Source organism: Lissotriton vulgaris, chromosome 8, assembly GCF_964263255.1.
Source record: "Lissotriton vulgaris chromosome 8, aLisVul1.2, whole genome shotgun sequence".
In the NCBI taxonomy this organism is placed as follows: domain Eukaryota; kingdom Metazoa; phylum Chordata; class Amphibia; order Caudata; family Salamandridae; genus Lissotriton; species Lissotriton vulgaris.
Window position 1 is genome coordinate 332441999 of NC_141696.1, and position 22836 is coordinate 332464834.

General features: G+C 44.5%; 1 protein-coding gene across 1 annotated transcript in view; it reads left to right on the forward strand.

The window, feature by feature from the left end:
- The window catches only part of BLZF1 (basic leucine zipper nuclear factor 1), a 72867-nt gene that overhangs the window by 30677 nt on the left and 19354 nt on the right, over nucleotides 1-22836 (forward strand). Inside the window, exons 2-5 of the mRNA XM_086934093.1 lie at nucleotides 822-902; nucleotides 1958-2394; nucleotides 5201-5400; nucleotides 12650-12778. Of these exons, the coding sequence (XP_086790219.1) occupies nucleotides 875-902; nucleotides 1958-2394; nucleotides 5201-5400; nucleotides 12650-12778 (794 nt within the window). The 5' untranslated portion in view covers nucleotides 822-874. The remainder of the gene's footprint in view (nucleotides 1-821; nucleotides 903-1957; nucleotides 2395-5200; nucleotides 5401-12649; nucleotides 12779-22836) is intronic.

Here is a 22836-nt window from a genome sequence, read left to right on the forward strand (position 1 = left end):
ATTTGAACCAATCAAACACTCCGTCTGTCACCACCCCCTTTTGTACCGCTTTGTTTCATTGTTAAGCAGCATGAACTGATGTATCAAAAAATTGTTGCCTTTTGTTTGTCTGTTGTTTTTGAATATTACTTTATTAATGTGGTATCTGTATGTCTAAAAATGTTTTTGGGTGAGAAACCGAATGTACTTTGATTACATTGTGTCCTTTTATTATGACTTGTGGTAAAAGATTTTGAGCTTTCTTGAAAAGAAAAATGTAATAAAAAAGCTCATACATCAGTAAATTGTTTGATCCTTGCGTCAAGTTAAGACACTCATTGAATGATTACGAGGGTTAGGTTTCCCTATATGTCTTTAATAAATCAGCACCAGCATGCATAAATGAGGTTCACTTTCACACATCGAAGCCAGACCTATCGGCTTAGCCAATGCTTGTTTTTTTTGATCTTGCACAGAGTTACAAAGATACCTACCTACCATATGTGTAGAACAAAGAAGACTGCAGACCTAGAGTTTAACAGTCGCTACTGAGAAAAATTGTGAAAGCCAACCTTAAAGGGGATTTTTAATTGATATTAAATCCGATTGGTTGGACTTGCACCTGTATGAGTATTGAATATATTTTTAACGTTCCTGTACCCATTCTTTCCCTACTGCTTTTCCGTTTGAGACACTTTATGCTTTACATGTATGTATTTTCTTCATAAATGAAATTCTAGCTAAAAAAATGTTTATCAGTCTCTTCATACCTTCTTTCCTAAACCGTTTCTTGCTGCTGCTGTGTTGATAATATTTGAAACTACTGCTCCTTTCTTTTACAGTGAGCAGTTGTTGCCGTCTTCCACTCAAGGGAAGAGTTTAGTTGGGTATTAACATGACCGCTGTTCAAGAAACCACAAAAAGTAAGTATTTTAATTCTTAACACGCTTATGAATTGGGATATGACTTATGTTTTAACTCCCACTTCTACAAAATCATAATCACTGTGTTTAATCAGAATATCTGAATAGATATGGATGCATTGTTTAATAACCGTTATCACACATTATTTAACAAATACAATTGTAATTATTATAACGTTTAGGTGTTCGCTACAGACATCATTTAGCTGTGTGTTGTAGACCTATTGTGGAGAATACCCTCTGGGCTTTGGGTTGGCTTGTTATTGGTTGGGTTCTTCGGTCTCATTCGCTTGCTTCTTATTCATTGGCTTTCCTTCCTTCTGTTTCGAATGTCCCTTTCCTTCAGCTTCTTGACCATCTTTTTTTTTTTTTTTGGATGTCTTGTAACCTTCCTCTGCTTACATTCTGGGAACTACATTTTTTCTTCAGCTTTCTGTGAGCGCAGGTGTGTTTTTTTTAGCTCTCGTATCCTTTCTTAGTAAAATACACGCTCCTGCGCTTTTTCTGTTACTCTATGTCGCTCCCTTAATGTGCACACCTATGCAACTTTCTCTTATGTCACTTTTAGGCACCACACCCTCTTTACTGATTGGCACCTTCTCCACTAACCCAGCATCTTGTCGGCATTTACTACACACCTACCCCTCCCCCAACACCTCTGTCATTGATCCCCACTCTTCTTGTCTTTAGGGAGTACTTGGCAGCTGCAAATATGCGAGGCCACTCCTTCCCAACCCCTCCCCCACAAAAAAAGTGCATTTTGCTGTTTACAATTATGGAATCTTTATTTCTATGTACATGTTGTATGTGAAATAATATATGTTAGTTAAAAAATCAAAGATATTGCATACTCTGAAAATGGTAAATTCTTGCCAGAGTGAGTGAATGCTGGGCACGTCAACTTTACAGGTTGTTCAGTCTGGCTTGTGCCTTGATGTTAAGGTGAATCTTGTATGCTCCTCTGTGGTTTCTGTAGGAATAGAAACATCTGAACTGCTACTACTCCGAATGAATAGCTGGCAAATAACAATGTTTTCTTCACATGACTGTTCTAGTGCGGACCTCTGCTCCAATCCGTGGCCCTGGAGATGGAATGGAAACAGAGAACCCTTCTAAAGCTGTAGAGACGAGTTCTCCAGTTCACACTCACCACAGTCCTCGAAGGAAAGCTGCACCACCCCCTTCACCTTCCCTCAGTCCTGGGGTGCTCCAGTTTGGGAAAATCCAAAGTGACAAGTCCGTTGAGATTGAAGCTGTAAGGATCGTAGTTCCCAAAGCTTCTATTATCCATACTGTTCCTGGGAAAAGCACATCTTCAGTGGAGTATGCCAAGCATCATAAAGCGGAAACATTTGTCCAGGCAGATGGCGTAACTGATCCAAAGAAAGAATTGGCGGATCTGAAAATCACGCTGGAAAAACTCAAATATTCGGAAAAGCGATTATTACAAGATAAAGAAGGTCTGTGCAACCAACTTCGTATACAAACAGAGGTGAGATATTTTGGGAAGTATCTGTACACATGCATTCATTCATTCATTCACTTATAGGATTTGAGTACAGAGGATTTGATCTGAGAGGCACTGGAGGCCAATTTTAGTTACACTTTGAACTGCTAACTGCCAAACCCAATACAGAGACCAAGAACCTTTTTTAGGATGGTTGAGATTTCGGCCTTTATTCGAATAGCCGGCATAACGGATATGTTTAGGGGGCTTTTAAAGATTTTCCAAGGTCCTTTGTATCCTGAAAGAGATGCAGGCAGTGCATTGCCTTCTTAAGGTCGTTTGACCACCGGTAGTTACCACTACTTTTCAGTTTGCAGAGCGTGGGAACCTTGAAGTGGTGTTGAGTAGCAGGTTTGGGTGGCAGAGATTAGGAAAATGAATCCTTGCGGACGAGTAGCTCTTCGAGCCGCTTGTCAGCACTTTTCTGGTTCTCCACTCTTAAAGTGAGAGCGGTGAGCGCAGCATTAAGGTGGGTGGTGATGGAATGGTCAGAGGGTGATGGGGTAAGTGGCGGAAGGCTACATAATAATTTTACAGTTCAGGTGGGGGGGGGGGGGGGGGGCTTTTGCCACAGGTTGGTGGGGTGGCTGAAAGATGGGCGTTTCTTTTGTTGTTTGTTTATTTATTTGGGGAGTATTACGTTGAGGGAGGGCAGGTAACCTCAATGGTGTACAAGTTAGGTGTCAGGAGGCGAGGTTTTTAAAAACATTTTTTTTGTATGTTATATATCCCACCCCTAATACTCGAAGTCATAATACTTTATTTCCAATAAATACATTCTTATAGAAATATACACACAATTCATAAAAAATATACAATATTTTTAAAATAGCTTAAAACACCACTTCAATAATATAGATTTCAACGCCATATACTTAGTTTATACAATTACAAAAATATAAACATTAAAATGCCTCCATACCATGACTCAATATAGTTTGCAGCCCAAGATTTTGCATATATTTACAGCACTTTTAAAACACTCCTATTACTCCTTCTGAACTGCTTATATGTTGGAAGCCGAGGCAGATGATTAGTTTAAATCATATACAGCATTTAATTATAGATGTGTAACATATGAATAATGGGGATGTTTTTAACCTGCGGGTTCTGAGTCGCATCATAGATAACTCGAGCTTCGCTCCCTGTGTCTGTTTGTTGTCACTAAGAACCTCTAGGTGAAAAAATCCCCATTTTTCAAATTTACCATACTATTGCTATTCTAAATATTTCCCACTGAGAGTTCTCAAATGATATCAGATAGGAAACAGAAGAATTGTGTGTGTTTTCACTTGGAACCCCAAACACTCTTCCCTTGCTCAGATAGGAGGGGGTTGATTGACAAGGCCCCTTTCCTCCTTCACTTGAACAACATGGGAGGAGTATTAGGGAACTATCACTTTGTAGGACGGTGGAGTCCTCGAAGGCCAGATCTTCCGGGTGAGATGAATGTATGTTCGTTAAATCCAAAGGGAGCTCATTTACTTTACAATTGGTTAGGCTGAAAATCTCATATGGGTCAGACCCTCCTGGGCTTGTGTTGAACACCCCTGCTCTAGAACAAACCTGGACATCTCATCCTCATTACCCCTGAAGAGTCTAGCGTTCAAAGGGAATATATCTTAGTTATCCATTTGGTGGTCATCAGTGTTCTGTCACTCTTTGCCTAGGGGTATAATTGCCCTAACAAAATATTGGATTATCACAGATATGTCCCAGTCACCGTCAAGTACTACAGAACCTAAGCAAAAAGCCCTGCACTAAACTATTGCAGTTACCTAGAGATATTAAGTAGGTGTCGGTCTTCCAGGATTCAAGCTCTGTTTAGAATGTGTTTGGTGATGAGAAGAGCAAGCACGCCGAAGGCTTAAGAAAAGGTGGGAATTTAATAGGGCGGATACAAATAATTGCATTGCTAGGAGGAGGTGATGTTCGTTATGCGTCCCCTTAGAATGTTTCTGGAGCACTGCGGTGTAATTAGTATTTTTCAGTTTAGAACAGTGCTGATTAATTACTGACTTTTTCTCTGTGTTTGATTCAAGAATGTCTTCTTTAAAGCAAGTTTAGAGGTGGCCCCTTTTCACTGCTTGCAACTTACGTTATCTCCCGGTGTCCCAATGCTACTTTTATATATAAGTTACAGTAAAAGACTTGTTTCATTTCCATTTAGATGTTCCAAAATGCATTAATCAAGACCGTTCTAAGACTCCAAATCAAGTGTCTCCCGGTAAGGGACCTGTTGGATCTGTGTTAAGACAAACTGCAGAGTGCCATTCTTGGATAATACTCTGCATTCTTGTACACGTTTTCAGTATTCCGAAAATTCCATCTCGTGTTGGTGCTCATCATAAATACCCCTGGTCACCAAGAATCTAGAAAGGACACTAGCACTGTATAGATTGAGAATTCGGATGAATACAACACAGAGTAAATCCAAAATGTGTGTGATTTTATCATTTTTATAAATGCTCTCTTTGCCCATGCACTGTCCTACAAGCCACAGGTCAGTTTAGTTAAAACTCTGAAGCCCAGCGTACGTTATGGGGGATAAGGTCCAAGCCAAATTTCTGCATTACGGTTAAAGATAATACTATTATTATAGCTGTTTCTTTACAAAATCATTGATTTTCCTGAAATCCTGTTATGAATCTGCTGCTCATGGTCCTATATGGGAGATGGCCGAGTTTAAAGGTAGGCTTTTTTTTAAAATATAATTTTTTGTTTGATCTACATAGATAATTTTTTTAAGTTTTGAAAGTGGTGACTTATTAAATGTTTCCTGCAATTACAGGTGAATCGTGAGTTGAAAAAGCTACTTGTTGCATCTGTGGGTGATGATCTGCAGTATCATTTTGAGCGCATGGCTCGAGAAAGAAATCAGATGATTCTAGAGAACGAGGCCCTCGGGAGGAATATGTCACAGCTCTCGGAACAACTGGAGCGAATGTCCATACAGTGTGACGTATGGCGCAGCAAGTTTCTGGCCAGCAGGTGAGCTGTACCTCCTTTTTAGATCAAACCTGGACAGTGCCTGTGCTGCTGTGAGGTGTGCAGTATTGGAGTATGGCTTTGAAGCACCGCCCACTCCCCGTCCATATTTTTAATTGGCTTGTGTCATTGTCCTTTGTAAACGCTGGCTTCCGAGTCGTTATTAGGCTTGTTAGTAACTCCTTGGTACCGCCTTGTCTGCATTTGTTACCTCCCATAACAAATGGAACTTTTACTTGTCTTGTTACACGGTTGGCTTTATCTTGGCTGTTAGCACTATTTTGTTTAATGATTTGCCCCTATACCATCCACTACTTCGCTGCACGCTACCCGCTTTTATTTCATTCACTAATGGTGATCCGCTTTAACTATAGGGTCCGTGTTTCTTTCTTTATTTTGGCAGCGCGGTTCGCTTTAAGTATAGCAGACGCGCATGCTTATTTTTTAGTTTTATTTGTTTACTAGCGCCCCTGCAGCGCTTTCACATTCATGGAGGCTGCGCCCCTTTCTTTAGACATGCTGCATCAAAAGAAAAGTGCACAGCCGCTATTAAAGTGAAAGCACAGCATTAGCGCTTTTGCAAAGAAACATCTGTTTGACAAAAAAAAGCATCTCTTTGTGAAGTTGATAAAGCGCCCCTTGCCGCGATTTCACTTTAATGTCGGCCCGCCCCTTTCTTTAGACACAGCTTGTCTAAAGAAAGGGGCGCTGCCTCCATGAATGTGAAAGCGCCGCACAGGCGCTAGTAATTTGCAGTGTAATAGGTCTTGCATTTGTAAGAGTATTGTAGCCACAACATGAGACAGGGTGGTGTGTTGATAACTAGCTTTATTAACATCAGCAACAAGACATCAGCCCGCCCGCCGCCTGCAGTCAGCCTGTGAGAACTGACAGCTGGCATCTGGCACTCGGCATAGAACCTTCGGCATTCCAGCATTCCACCGCGGTGCGTGGAGCAGAATGACGTCACAACATACTCCCCTTTCCTCTACACGCAGGTAGGGAATAAAAAGGAAAACAATGGGAAGGAAAGGCATGTAAATGTCGGAAGCATAGAACATAACCATAAATCATCCGACAATGAAGTCATGCAAATGCTGAGGGGGTCTCCTGGCCCATAAGGGTCTCTGATAGGATTGAGCTCTATGGAGATCAGGTGAGTCATCATTTGTGTTAAATGGCCTTTGACTATTGCTCAGGTTATCCCCACCAGCGCCTGGTGCCCTCACTCCTACACCTGTGCGAGCACTGTTGAGCAATTGACTGTCATGAGCCAACATGTACCCAGAACATGAATTCCTAGTAACCACTTTACTAACCACGCTTTTGGGAACATGATCTCGTGAGCAGTACTTTGCTACCCTACGTAGGTTCCACTTTTCACCATTCTCTAACACAACATAGAATGGGTGTGCTTCCTTTACCTGGAAGGGTCCTCGAAATTTGCATAAGCCTCTTACCCAGCGTACGGAACGGACCTTGACCCAGTCACCAGCAATTATGCTGGACACATTCTTTTCCTTGTCGTGCACTCTACAGGAAGCATGATCAGGAATGCTCACATCACATCCATTCTCTTTCTTTCCTTCAACCAATTCTCTGATCCACGGAGGCACCAGTTTTGAAGCTGGTTTCCTACCCCGCATGGCGACAAAGGGAATAGCTCCTGTTTTTGGATTTTCTGTCGTGCGATAGGCCCATACCAACTCGCTCAGAGTCTCCTCAATGTCAAGATTATTGGTTATTGTCAAACGTATCGCACCCTTGATCATGCGATTGGCTCTCTCGACAATTCCATTGGATTGCGGGTTGTACAAAGTCGTGAACGTGTGTTTAATACCAAACTCACTCAGAAATTCTCTCATCTCACCAGAAGTTAGCTGAGTCCTGTTGTCCGTAATAAGGACAGCGGGATGACCCTCCTCCTTGAAAATCATACGCAAAACCTTAATGGTAGTTTGAGTGGTTATTTCAGGGAGTAGGTAGACCATGAGCCACCGAGAATGAACATCCATTACCACTAACCCAAATCTTTTGCTGGGGTGAACACCCGGCATAGGCCCAATGAAATCGAGGCATATGCTGTGCCACACTACACCCGGGTCATGGATGGAATTTGGGACAGATTGCGCTCCCACCTTGAGTCGCTTCTCACTTTCGCAGCCCTCACTGCACCTCTCCAACCAATCGACCACCTCACCATCCATACCAGGCCACCAAAATTCGTTCCTCAACCGTTTCCTCATAATGGTTTGGCCCAGATGCCCTTCATGCGCCAAGTCAAAGAGTCTTTTCCGAATGTCAAATGGGGGAATTATTTTGTCTCCACGCACGATGACCTGACCAGCAACGATTGACAATTCGTCAATGACTGCATTAAAAAGTCTAATGCTGATAGGCAAGGTGCTCTCCCTACGTCTACCTTTGAAAATGAGATTCATAACATTCTTTAGCACTTCATCGTTAGACATAGCTTCCACCCACTCTTTCTTACTGAGTGCGCCGCTACTCCACTGAACTATATCTTCGACACTGGCGATGGCCCCTTCACTTTCTTTTTTAGAACCTCCTGTCCTGTCTACATCCTCCCAATTCAAGGACAGTCGTGACATGCAGTCGGCCTGTACATTGCGCCAAACTGAAATAAACTCAACATCAAAATTGTACTCTTGTAGTCTAGAGGCCAACCTTGCTAGTCTGGCTGACCCCTTTCCTGTTTAACCTGGTGAGAGTATCTTCAAAAATGGTTTATGGTCAGTGCGGAGTTTGAATCTACGCCCCCACACATACATCCTGAAATACTCCACACCCCAAGAGGCTGCTAGGGTTTCCTTTTCTATCACAGAGTAACAGCGCTCAGTGGTAGTCAGAGTACGAGAAGCGAATGCCACTGTTTTCTCATTGGTGCTGTCACACTGCGACAACACAGCTCCTACGCCAGTATCACTTGCATCCACAGTAATGATAGTTTTCCCATCTACATCAAATGGAACCATAATGCCTGCATTGCATATTTCTTCCTTAATGTCAACAAAACACTTCTTCAGGTCATCCCCCCCCAACAAAACTTGATCCCTTTTCTTATGAGCACTTTTAGTGGTTTAGTCTTACTTGCAAAGTTCCTCACAAACTTTGAATAGTACTCGATTAGCCCAATAAATGAGCGTAGCTGGTCTCTGTTGGTGGGGACTGGAGCCAATTTTATAGAAGCTAGCAAGTATCTCTTTGGTTTTACGCCATCTGACGAGATGGAATGCCCCAGATATTCCACCTCGGTTGCCAAAAATTTAAATTTTTCCCTGCGTAATGTCAGACCAGATTCTAGGATTCGTGCTAGGGCATCTCTCAATGCAGAGTTATGGTCACTCACACTAAATACCAAAATGTCATCCTGGAAGTAAATTAAATTTTTTACACCTTTGAAAATCTCTGTGACCATTCTCTGGAACACGCTCGCAGCCGAACATAACCCAAAGGGCATCCTCGTGAATTGAAATATCCCCTCATTGGTGATGAAGGCTGTGAGGTGTTTTGATGACTCATGCAAGCGTATCTGATGGTAAGCATGACGAAGGTCAAGTTTAGAAAAGTATTTTGCCCCTTTGAGCATCACCATCAATTCATTTATGTTGGGCAAGGGAAAGGTGTCAGGGATTACATTCTGGTTTAAACTTCTGAGGTCAACACAAAAGCGTAATTTACCATCAGCTCGTTGTGAAATAACAACCGGGGAAATCCATGATGAGCACTCAATAGGTTCTATGACCCCATTGGCTAGCATCTCATTCAACATTTTCTTCACCTCCCCCCTTACCATGATGGGAACCTTTCTCAGTTTGTGTTGCACTGGGACCGCATTACTTTTCATCCTTATGTACGTATCCCTCCAGATTGCCCAGCTGATCTCTAAAAACACCCTTACCCCCTTCCAGGATGTCTGCCACAGAGAGATCATCTACCACCATGACTTATTCTACTGCATGTGGGTCAATTTTGATATGGAGGTCAAACTGGTGATACCACCCTAAGATTGGAGATCCTGATTCAGCTACATATACCTTACCCCTCACAGATCTTCCTTCAAAAACAATCACTTTTGCCATGTAACCAAGTATGTCTATCTTTTCACCCTGATACCCCCCTGGATTTATATCTTTGGGCAACAGCTTCCTATTTGGCCACTCTTGTTTGAATATTTTTTTTGGTATGATAGTATATTGTGACCCCGAGTCAACCATCAAGTCAACTTTTTTATCACCAATGACAAACCCAGCCTTAGGCCTGTTTTTCCTCCTTCCGTCTAAATTATGAGGTTCAGTGAGAAGAATTTCTCCATCCTCCCCACCCCCGCACGACGAAGGTTCAACACACAAAATCCTATCAGGCTTGTAAGAGCATTCATATGTAGTAAACTCATCTGATAACATTGCCACCTTTCCCTTGTTGGCATCCCTGCACATTCTTTCAAAGTGACCCCTCCGGCCACACTTTCTGCATTCCTTCCCAATGGCCCAACACTGCTTCAAGTCGGAAGTGTGGTAAGAACTGCCACACTTTCCACAAACCTTGTTCCCGAACCTACTTGGATATGCTCTACCCCTGTTAGCATTCTTCACACCTTTAAACTTGGCAGAGGCAGCTACATCCCTTTACAACCCTCTACAACAGATGTTTCACCTTCACAAGACATGCTAACTTTGTTGTCCCTACGATCCATTTCTTTCATGCAAGAGTCTGACTCCTCTATTATTTTTGCAATGTCAATTGCATCCTTGAGAGAGGGGTCCTTTGCGGCCCATAAACGTTCCTGAGTCTTCCTGCTTCGACACTGAACGATAAGTTGGTCTCTGATCATTTCTTCAGTCATAGGGCCAAATTTGCACTTCAAAGAAAGTTCGCGACGTCTTGTGACAAAGTCATCAATTGACTCTCCAACTCTCTGTGGCTGGGTATAAAACTTGTACCTTCTCAACGCTATGTTTGTTTCCTTTGCAAATCTCAATTCTAGCCTTTTTCGTGCCTCCTCATAGACATCCTCAATTGGTTGACCACGCTCATTATTGGCAACAGGCAAATATTTAAAAATATGTTGTCCTTCTTTGCCAAAGATAGTAAGCAGAATTGCCTTTTTCCTGTTGCTGCTGTAGTCCAGCGCAACCAAGGCTTCCAGGTAGTTATCGAACACCTCGATCCACTCATCCCACTCTATGCTTGGATTCCCTGGCTGATTGAGAAAGTGAAGAGGCGTAGACACTGCAGATACATCAAGGGCACTTACATCCATTTTAACTCAAATGTATGCTCCCAACCAATTCAATTGTCTTATTTCTAGGCACTGTCATATACAAGGTTCTTTAGGCAAATGTGTTTTCTCAAAATTATATGGCCAACATATACCACAATATTCCATGAGGTGGCGCTGTTACCTAAGACTTACTGCACTTTTCTGTTAAATGTGCCAATAACATGTGAATGTGAATACAAGACCGAGCGTAGCTTATTCACCTCGCAATTTCTTATTTTCTTGCTTCTTTTATCTCGGAAATTGCGCTTTCCTTTTTTCCTTTCCTATTTTACGTGTGCATCACTTCCTTGCACTTTCCTGACACGAAGCTTGAACTTCTCCTCACATGACAGCCTACAGCTGACTGCTCGCTGTGTCAAACTCGTCAAAACACCACTTTCCGCTCTTCACAAATCATGCGAGGTGTTTCCTAACTTTTCTCTCATTATTACATTGGGCATTCAACACTGTCAAAGTTACCAAGCTGGTTCTTCCAGAGAGCGAGTGTCACAATTTAAACGCACAACAGAGAAAACGTTGTTCATTCAAATGTTTTTCTTTATAATTCTGACATTGTCACATAAATACACCATCGTCGCTCCTCTTAAATTTAATCTTTTCTTTAACTTGGAGTGAACGTTTTCCTCATTCTCTTTTAAATAACTTCAAGCAAAGCATTCTCCTCGGCGCTCTGCTTATGATCTCTAACCAGCTGTTGCTCCGATTGTCTGAGACAAATCTCTTTAGGTCTCCTCACACCGGCACAGACGCAATTTTCCGCTTGTCTTCTCTAACAGCTGTCACCCAGATTGCCAGATACGTAATCTCTCTAGATCTCCTCACACCAGCACAGACGCAATCTCTTACTGTTTCTTCTTCTGCGCACGTCTTCTCTCTCCGCTAGAAGGCATCCTTTGAAGGTTCACTTGCTTCACCTTTCACGCCTCAATATTCGCTGTATGCCCTGCTGCTCGCTGACTGTAGGCTGACCATCGTCGCCAAGAACATGTTGTAGCCACAACATGAGACAGGGTTGTGTGTTCATAACGAGCTTTATTAACATCAGTAACAAGACCTCAGCGCGCCCGCCGCCTGCAGTCAGCCTGTGAGAACTGACAGCTGGCATCCGGAGCTCGGCATAGAACCTTCGGCATTCCAGCATTCCACGGCGGTGCGTGGAGCGGAATGACGTCACAACAAAGAGTTTAAGCTATTGCATTGCCAATAGCTCAAACTCTCGTAAATGTGAGTCCTAATGCATTGCAAATGCTTGTTCCTCTCTGTCATGATCAAGTTCACCTCTTCCATTGGACTTAAATTCTATTAGTGCATATTCGCGAAAGTAATAAAGTTTGTTGTGGCAAGTCTTTTTAGTATAAGCAGTAATGCGGCTCGTGACACTTGAATGTCACTGCAGCTGGCCAATACTGAAGCCTAAGTGGAACAGAAGGTTACCAAAATTCAGATTTTCAGAGGACCTGCAGAGTTGGACGGTGGAGATGAAGCATCCTGTATGGGGGAGGAAACTGTTTTAATGCTAATATCTTTCTGAATGGAATCTATGACCAGTGTCCATAGTTCTCAGGTTTAGAATGGCAACTTGTCAGGCTAATGCAGTTGCAATAAGAAATGCTACAAATGACTTTCTTTCCTAGTCTTTTCGTTATTTGACTGTATCGTGTAAGTATTGTTGGCACACTCCCTGTTATGAACCATTTAATATGGACTCTGCTTCTCAATATTGACATAATTTACTACTTTCAGGCTAACATGCCCTTCTTATGCTAGATAGTTAACCAGATACGGCGGAGAGCTGAAGTTTGGTGCCTCTTAGCTTCCCTTCCTCAACACACTCAAGAAGGGCAGTATGCCGCTTACTTGAAATAATTTACATTTAAAAAAATGTGTTCTATTAGTAACATTAATTAGTGAGCGGTCAGTGATATGTTCCATTGACTTTATTAACAGAGTAATGGCCGACGAGCTGACCAATGCCAGAACAATTCTACAGCGCCAGACAAGAGATGCGCAGGGGGCAATTCAAGATCTGTTGAGTGAACGTGAACATTTTAGGAATGAGATGACTGAAACACACAAGTAAGATTTTGTAATGTTTTACTATTGCCCAGCATATCGTATTTTGGTCACTTATGCATGTTTAACTTGTAACACAGCTTCTTAACTTTCTTAAGTGGTTTTTATAATCTTTTCTCATCCTTTATTTCTTGTTTGTAGAATGTATAGGTTATGAAATGTGTAGGTAAATGTGATCTTTTGGGAAGTTATTTGTTGGGATGGCAAATCCCCCTACAAACCTCAGTAGTGCGTACTCCCAAGATCCCCTTGCAGCATATTTATGTTGTTTATGATTTTTCACCTCCGTGCACATATTTATTTGCGTGCTGTAGGCCTTCTGTGGTATGAAGGGACAGACCAAGTCTATCCATCTGTTCTGAGAGTGTCTACTGTCTTATCACTCGGCTGAGAAGAACGGGTTGTCGTGACAGCAACTTTTATAGTAGAAGGAACACACATTTGTCCCTGTTGCCTTCAGTGGGCGAGTTGCCTACTGGCCTCACCCATTTTAAAAGTTCTTCCAGTCAGACCGCACACTTCATCCATATGGGACATGGGTTGTCCAGGTACATTTGCTGCATATGATTAAGGCAGGGTGAGTGGGCATGGTGTACTTATGCGTTGCTTTACTATGTGCAGGATCCTTTAAGTGTATGGCTGGCAGGATAGCTTGACGATGAGACTGGCAGAGGAGGGGGTGTTATTTGGTGCAAAACTAGACATCTTGCTAGGCCACTGGAAGTGAGTGATGACGGAGGACAGGACCTTGCTTGAAGTACAGCGACAGCCCCTTCTAGTCGTATTCTTCACTAGAGGTGTGCTGCAGGCAGTTTTGTGTAGTCACCAGGTAAGGAAGATCCCTCTCCTTTTGTAACATTATTGTACAGGCTCTGACAGGAAGTACCGAGCTCTCCCTCACTGAAGTCAGTTCAGCAGCTGCAGAGATATTGCCTAACTGCGCAGGTGCCAAAATTCTGTCCTCTGCAGCGGTTTAGAACCTCAAACTGTGGGTCGGTCCTCTCACTTGGGAACCTCCATCATTCACCTCCAGTGGTCCCAAGGATCCAGGTGCATGGCCCTTTATGGAAATTGTAATCCGCCAATGGACTCCCACCGTCACACCACTGGGTGTGCCCTGGGATGCCCTTCTGGCTCCCCAGGGATTGATCCTGCTTTGTGGGTGGCCTCATAGGCCCTGTAATGACTGGTGGGATTCTTAGTCCGGTATGACCCTGGTGAAAGGTCAGAGAAATACGGAGGATCCCATGGCGAGAGTCCCCCCCCCCACTGGCATTCTTTTTTCCAGTGGCGGGTGGCTGCTCCATGCAACCACTGAAAGCCTCTCTGGCAGCATTAAGTACAAGGAGGCAATCCCTCTATGCCCTCCATAGGTCACCTAAGAGTTGACTACCTAACTACCCTGGTTAATATTCACTATTTAGTCTCACCATCTTCTAGAACCTAAAGTAATTCTTTCGGAGATCACTGTTTGATGTATGTAGAGTTATAAGTCATTTTTAAAATGTAATTGAAAGCACTTTGCTGGGCCTCAGTTTATTAACTGTTGCCAGTATGCTAATTGAGTTTTGAAATGGTAGCCCGCACTACTTCCCTATGCAAGTCCTGGTTTTCTCGGCCTAATTCCCTCAAGGATCTAATGCTAAAGGGGTATACTTGGTGCTGCGTTTGCGCCCTATAGTAATGCGTCCCCAGGACAACAGAGGCATAAGGCCTCACTTGGTACAGTTGTAGTAAAGCAACCCTGTCTGCCTTGGAACCAAATTATAATTTCTGAAGTGCCCAGTCTACAAGTTTGGTTGTGTATGTTACCAACCACCTTGTAGGAAGCTGGCGCTGTATATACTATACTAAAAAGAGTCCAGTGAGTCCTCAAAGGTATGGCAGAGGTTAAAGTAAATAATACCTTACTTTCAATTTAGTGGTAGCTGGGTTGAGCAGTTAGGCTTATCAGAGGGTAGTGTGAATGCATTTGATGTACATATTCATACAAGGCAGGAGCACAAACTCAATGACTCCAGGCCAATGTTTGTAGAAAAATATTACTTTAGTTACTTTTATTTCTAGGAACCAAGTTGAACTCAGTTATAGGCATGTAGACTTTTATGCAAATCTTTCAAATTACTGGCAATAGGTTTGTATAGCATCAAACAATACTTTACATGTGCATGAAAGGTGTTTCAATCCAGAAAGAGATACTTTGTATGCAGGGTCACACTTAGTAAAATACAGTGAGAGGCCAATGCAATCCTATGGGAAAAAGACAGGTGACTAACTTACAGGTAAGTAAATAGTTTTGAGTTTCAGACCCCAGGGGTTTTGATCAACACTAGACAAGGGTCGGACCAAGTTAGGTACTGTGCCACCAGCGGCTCTGGGGCGCCCGGATGCAGAAGTCACTGGGCCCAATGTTATCCTATGGAGGCTCAGGGCACCGGTTACAGGTAAGTACCTGCGGTTCAGGGACACATGCCCTGGGGGTTAAAATAAGCTCTGGACGGGCCACCAAAGAGCACTGAGGCTGAACCACCAGGGGCGGCCGGGTGCAGAGGGCAAAGATCCTCATTTGGGGAAAACAGCTGCAGTCTCTGTTCCAAAGTTTTGCTGGAGGAATCCCACGACTGGAGAGATAAGTTGGATAGTGGGGGGATGCTGGGACACTGTTGGTTGGGCACTCCTAGGCCAGGGGGCTGCGGTGCAGGGGTGTATTTATTTATTTTATTTATTTATTTAGGAAGTTTTCTATAGCGCTGTCAAGACCCGGAGGTAGCAGAGCGCTTTACAGTAATAGAATGACAAAAATCTGTATAAACATATGCATAACATAAACATGAACATAACATATGTAAGGTATAAGCATTCAAAGATTGACATTGTAAGCGGAACATGGGTGAGTTGCCGAGCTTCTTTGGTTATGGGATTCACTGGAGTCACATAGTTCAGGGGTTGCTTGCTGACCCCGGTTATCCGCAGCCAAGGGAGTGGATTAGGAACAAGGATTTGATTTGCCTTTTGAATTCCACAAAAGAAGGAATAGTTCTGATGTGCGGGGGGATGGAGTTCCAGATTTTGGGGGCGTTTCCAGTGAAGGAGCAGTCCGCTGTTCTTTTCTTTCTGGTTTTGGGTAGGATGAGCAGGAAGGAGTTAGACCTTCTAAGATTCCTGGCTTGGCCTGCTTTTTTGAGTTTATTTGCCAGGTATTCGGGTTTGCCGGTATGGAGGGTTTTGTGTGTTAGGCAGGCCGTTCTGAAGTTACTACGCATTTCTACTGGGAGCCATTTGAGTTCCTTGAGTGCTTGGGAGATGTGATCAGATTTTTTGATGCCGGTAATCATTCTAGCTGCAGCATGTAGTGTTGTTTTGATCGGTACCAAGTTCGATTTCGGGATGCCTGTTATGATTGCGTTCCCATAGTCTAGCCTTGACAGTACCAGAGATTGAGTGGCCAGTTTGAGATCCTTGTTAGGAATGTAGGGTTTGATCTTGTTCAACAGTCTGAGGTTAAAGAAAGCACCTTTGGCTGCATTCTTGATGTGTTTTACCATGTTTAGTTTGGGGTCTATGATGATGCCAAGAGATTTAACAGAGTCGGCTAGAGTAAGATTTCCTTAAAGCCATTCGGTGATTTGCGGGTTGTCTTTCTTGTTCGAGATGAGGAGTGTCTCAGTTTTGTCTGGATTCAGTTTCAAGTGATTGTTTGTCAGCCATTGTTGAACATCTTTCAGGACAGCATTTAGTCTATGTATGTCAGTGAGAGAGGAAGTTTCCAGATATATTTGTGTATCGTCCGCGTAGAGGTGAAAGCGGATGTTGGCTTTTCTGAGTAGCTTGGAGAGTGGTTCCATATAGATGTTAAAGAGCTGGGGCGAGAGCACCGAACCTTGGGGGACGCCCTTATTGACCTGTTGGATTTCAGAGGTGAAATTCTTGATTTTTATTATTTGTGTTCGGTTGTGTATGAATGAGGAGAACCATTTGAGAACTACTTCGCCGAGGCCTGCTCTTTCTTGAAGAGCCTTGGTGAGGAGTTTGTGATCCACCGTATCGAATGCTGCAGAAAGGTCAAGGAGAATGAGGAGGCAGCATTTGTCTGAATCCAGAGATCCGTGGGTATCGTCTATGATATTCAGCATCGCTGTTTCTGTGCTGCATCCTTGTCTGAAGCCAGACTGGAGGGGGTTAGGAGATTGATGTTGTCCAGATGGTGAGTCAGTTGCAGGAGTACACATCGTTCCAATGTTTTGGCTAGTAGAGGGAGGTTAGATATTGGTCTGAAGCTGTTCAGGTCTGTTGAGTCAAGACCTGGGTTTTTCAGCAGGGGGGTAACTTGCCCAATTTTTAGGCAGTCAGGGACCACTCCGTTTTTTAGGGAGCTGTTTATGATTTTGCCCCATATAGGTGCAAGAGAGTGTTTAATTTTCATGATTAGTGAGGGAGGAATGGGGTCAGAGATATGAGCTGATGGTTTGGAGGACAAGATCAGCGAGATTATCTCTGCGTCTGGGACGGGGCGGAAGCTAAGCCAGGGGGTGCTCAGAGAGCCGGGAGAGAGAGCCTGAGGAGCAGCCGAACTGGTCTTCTTGGGGTGTGAATTGTTGGGGTCAAGTGAAAGTTCAATTTTTGTGATCTTTTCGTTGAAGAAGTGGGCGAAATTGTCGCAAAGATCTTTGGATGCTAGCACAGAAGAAGACAGTGGTTTGGACGTTTGTTGCCTGATGATGCTGTAAAATTCCTTCAGTCTATTTTTGGCTTTGAAGAAGCTGGATTTTTTGTTTTTGATGTGGTTGTTGTATTTCCTTCGGGCTGCTTTCAGTTGATCACGAAGGATGGCCGTTGGGTTGTTTCTCCACTTTCTTTCCTTGGCTCTCAGGAGAGGTCGGCCAACACCAGATCCAAGGTCCGGATCGCCGGAGAGACTTCACTGGGTCAGTGGGCCACCTGGACTTGGGCCATGAGCGTCGGGTGCAGAGTGGTGCAGGTGTTGTGGATCCGTCTGTAAGCGGAGTCCTTGTGTTGGTTTCTTTGCTGGACAAATCCGGTGTCCACAGGAGACAAGAGTCTTTGTCACTGGAGGAGGAGACTAGCGGTAGGGCTTGGGGCAAGTCCGTTTTCGTTGTCTTCTCCGCTGCTGCACGGCTCTTCGGTTCTCCTTCTTTGTAGGTCGGCAAAGCTGAGGAACAAGGTTTGGGGGGGAGCCCTTAAATACTGAATTTAAGGGCTTTACTCCGGTTAGGGTGCAGTAGCCAAGGTCTACTATCCCTTAGAGTGACTACACCCTTTGGGTGCCCTCTCCCTATTCCCTAATTCTCCAATTTAGGATGGAGAATTTCTAAGAGAGGGCTTCACCTCAGCTCCTGGTGACCCTAGGGGTGTGCCAGGCTTAGGTGGACACTCCTACTCTGCTTACTAATTTTTCTGCCTGTGCTGCCCCCAAAAGTGGGACTTGGACAGGGGGCGGGCATCTCCACTAGTTGCAGCTGCCCAAATCAGCACATCACAAGCTGAGAGCCTTCGAAGCTCACCGCCAAGTGTTGCTGTTCCTGCCGGGGGGAGGTGTGAAGCACCTCCACCCAGAGCAGGCTTTATTTCTGACCTCCAAGAGCACAAAGGCTCATAAGGTCCGAAACCTGTCTGGTGGTGGCTGGCTGGCGAGGACCAGTCAGCCAATACACTAGAGGTTGGTCGTTTTTCAGGGGGCATCTCTAAGATGCCCTCTGAGTTCATTTTATAATAAATCCATCACTGGTATCAGTGAGGGTTTATTATGCTGAAAGGTTTGATTCCAAACTGCTCAGTCTTCAGTAAAGCCATCATGGAGCTATGGAGTTTGTGTTAACAAACATCCAGCCCATATGCTCAAAATAGCTTCACTGCACTTCTAATGACCCAGAATGAGTTAAGACACTGTAGGGGCATATTGCTAATGAAGCTCACCAGGAGTATGGTGCACCTGCCTTAGGGCTGTGAGGCCTGCTATAGAGATGACTGTCAGTCAGTCAATTATACTTTTATTTGATTTTATTAAAAATCGTAAAAGATTGTACAAGCTCGTTATACACAATGATTTAAAAATGGTGATTTAAGAAGTGCAAAGAATAAAAACATTGTGCCGTCATTACTCAATCCTCACCATCAGTTAATATAAGAGATGACTGATCCATGCCACAGGCAGTGGTGGTGGTGGGCATGGCAAACAGCCATGTCGACTCTTCAGTTTGGTCTGCACCAAAACACGCAGCCTTTAATGGCAGTGTGTGGGTGTTAAGGTGAAGGGTCTCTGAGGGTGCATAATACATGCTGCAGCCTTCAGAGGCCCTCTCTGGTTACAAGGCCCTTGTTACCAAGGATACCTTTTACAAGGGACTTGATGTGGCCCAGAGGTGTGCCAATAGTGGAAACAAAGGTACAGTTTTGGGAAAGAACACAGGTTCTGGGGCCTTGTAAGCAGGGTCCCAGCACACGCTCAATCAAGTTGGCATCAGGTATCTGGCAAAAAGTTAGGGATAACCATGCAAAAAGGTTCACTTCCCTACACAACCCCCACTCCCTCACCTGCCCGAAGGAGGATGAGACTAGATTTTCCCAAGACAGTCTTCATTGTCTAAGTGAAAGAATCTGGAAAGCCCATCTGCATTGGCATGGGCAATCCCAGGTCTGTGTTCCACTGAAAAGAATATTCCCTGTAGGGAGATGGGCCACCTTAACAGTTTTGGGTTTTCGCCTTTAATTTGCATTAGAAATCTGAGATGTTTGTGGTCAGTTTGGATTAGGAAGTGAGTCCAAAACAGGTAGGATCTCCGCTTCTTCAGGGTTCAAACTTCAGCAAAGACCTCCCTCTCAATGGCACTCCAAAGCTGTCCCCTGGGGAGTAGTCTCCTGCTTCTCAAAGCAACAGGTTGGTCTTGGCTTTCATCGTTGGTCAGGGTGTCAAAAGCCTTTTGACAACTAACTACCCAGTTCACTTTCTTTGGAATCTTCTGGAGGTAATTTCTGTGAGGAGACTCACAATGGAACAATACCCCTTCACAAACCTCCTGTAATACCCAGTCAAGCCAAGGAAAGCCCTGACTTGGGTCTGGGTTGTTAGAGCTTCCCAGGTCAGGATTGTCTGAATCTTGTGTTGAAAAGGTTGCACTTGGCCTCCACCTACAAGGTGGCCCGAGTATACATCAGTTCCCTGCCCTATCTGGCACTTGGGTGCCTTGATAGTCAGGCCTGCAGACTTCATGGCCTGTAGAACCTTCCCCAGGTGGACCAGGTGATCCTGCCAGAAGGAGCTAAAGACAGCAATATCCTCAATATATGCTGCACTAAAGGTCTCCAACCCAGCAAGGACTTGATTCACCAACCTTAGGAAGGTGGCAGGGGCATTATTTAAACCAAAGGGCATAACGGCGAACTGATAATGCCCATCAAGTGTGGGGAATGCTGTTTTTTCTTTGGCTCCTGCAGTTAGGTCAAGGTGCTAAGAAATGTGGCTGCCCTAACTTGTCTATCAGCTCATCAGCCCTGGTTATGGGGTGAGCATCTGTCTTAGTGACAGCATTGAGACCTCTACAGTCCACACAGAAACTCATCTCTTTTTTTCAATCCTGGGGGTGAGGTTTGGTGTCTAAGACTGCTGGGCTGGTACAGAGACTTTCGGAGGGCTCATAATCCCGAACTCCAGCATATTGCTTACTTCAGATTTGATGCTCTCCTTAACGTGGTCAGACTGCCAATATATCTTTGTTTTGGCAGGCAAGCTGTCTCCAGTGTTCACATAATGGGTACACCAGTGTGTCTGTCCAGGGGTTAAGGAGAAGAGCTTAGCATACTGTTGAAGGACAGGCCTACAGTTGGCCTGTTTTTGGGCAGTGAGTGCTTCTGAGTAGATAACTCCATCAACTGACCCGTCTTTTGGACTGTAACAGAGAGGTCAGTGAGAGGTTCACTCTCTGTCTCCTGATCCTCATCAATGACCAACAGCATGGACACATCAGCCCTGTCACAGAATAGTTTCACATGCATCACCCTCTTAGGGTGCCTGCTAGTGCCCAGGCCAACCAAGTAGGTGACCTCACTTTTCTTCTCAAGTATAGGGTAAGGGCCTCACCATCTGTTCTGGAAGGCCCTTGGTGCTAGATGCTACAAAACCCACACCAGTGTAGCTTTTTGGTCATACCACAGCTTTTGGAGCTCTTGACTGGCTTAAAGATTTTTGGAAGTTTTATCCATGTACTCTGCCATCTTGGAACGGAGGCCTAGTACATAGTCCACCACATCTTGTTTAGCTTCATCGAAAGGCCTCTCCCAACCTTCTTTTACAGGAGCAAGTGGTTCCCTCACACACTGGCCAAACAAGAGTTTAAAGGGGTTAAACCCTACTTCCTTCTGAGGCACTTCTCTATAAGTGAAAAGCATGCATGGCAAGAGGAAATCCCATCTCCTTTTGAGTTTTTCAGGCAGTCCTATGATCATGCATTTCAATGTCTTTTTCAATCTTTCAACAAAGCCCTTGGTTTGTGGTTAATTAGGTGTAGTGAATTTGTAGTTCACACGAATTCCACATGTGATTCAGGTATGTAGACATGAAGTTGGAACCTTAGTCTGACACCACCTCCTTGGAGAACCCTACCCTGGTGAAGACACCAATGAGGGTTTTGGCTACTGCAGGAGCTGTAGCATCCCTAAGGGGATTTGCTTCAGGGGACTCGTTGGCATGATCCACTACTACCAGTATGCATTTGTTTCCTGTGGCTGTGGGTGGCTCCAGTGGTCCTACTATGTCTACACCAACATCTACAAAGGGAACCCCAACCACTGGTAGTGGAATTAAGGGGGCCTTTTGGTGTCCACTTGTTTTGCTACTGGCCTGACAGGTGACACAGGAGCTGACACTCCATCACTTTCTGGGACATCTGTGCTCAGTAGAAATGGCCGACAAGCCTTTCCCATTTTTTAGTCTGGCCAGGATGCCTAGCTAAGGGAATGTCATGGGCCAATGTGAGTAGGAACTCTGCACAGCTGAGGGACTACCACTCTCCTAGGCACCAGGTTTGGGGTCTCTAGCCTCAGTATACAGGAGTCCCTCCTCCCAGTGAGTCCTCTGGGAACCACTAACCTCTCCCTTTTCCTGTGCAGGAGCTTGCTTTTTCAGGCTTTCAAGAGTGGGACAGACCTGCTGTCCAAGGCACAACTGTTCCATAGAGCCCCCCCAGGAGCTCAGCCTGGTAAGGTCCAAGTTCCATGGGCTCAGTTCCCTCTTGGGTTGACAAGCCCTCTCCCTGAGGAGAGGGGTCCTGAGCGTTTTGCTGTTCAGAAGCTGCCCCCCAGTCTTCTTACCTTTCCTCTTGGAAGTTTCAGCCATCCTTTCAGGCTCCAACACTTCTTTTTCACCCTGTTCTTGGCTTTGTGCTCTGGTCTTTGCATACACCATCTCAGGGATGTGCATCATCATGGCTGCATGGGTTTTCAGCTCGATCTCCACCCGTGCTGAGGTCTCCAGGTCATTTCCAAGCAGACAGACAGCTGGAAGCTTTGGAGGGACCACTACCTTTTTCAGGCCGGTAACACCCCACCCCTGTCAAATTTCACCATAGCCATGGATGGGTCTGTAGTGACACTGTCCGCGTTGGTGACTAGATAGGTTGTTACAGTCTGGGTTTATCTTGGGGAAACAAGTGTATTTTTCACCTTAGTGGCACTGGCACCTGTATCCCTCAAGGCATCTACTCGAGTCCCATTAACTAGGGGTACTGTAGGTACTTTTTTAAGTTAGAGGGCCAGACAGCTAAAGTGGCCAACTCCCCCTCCCCCTCAGAGACTAGAACAGCTTTAGCGTGAACCCTGATTTTCTCTGGGCACATTGTTGATCCCATCTGGAGATTTGCCACATCAGTGCTAACTGGAGGTGAACTAGGGGCAGTCTTGATAGGACATGCCGAATCTCCGGTTTGGGTGTCCTAACTTCTTACAGGTGCGATACCAAACCTTTAGGGGATCAACATTTTTACCATTTACCCACCAGTGGGCTGGGAAGACTTCTGGGGCCCACCCTCCTGAGCAGGTTTTTGGGGGCC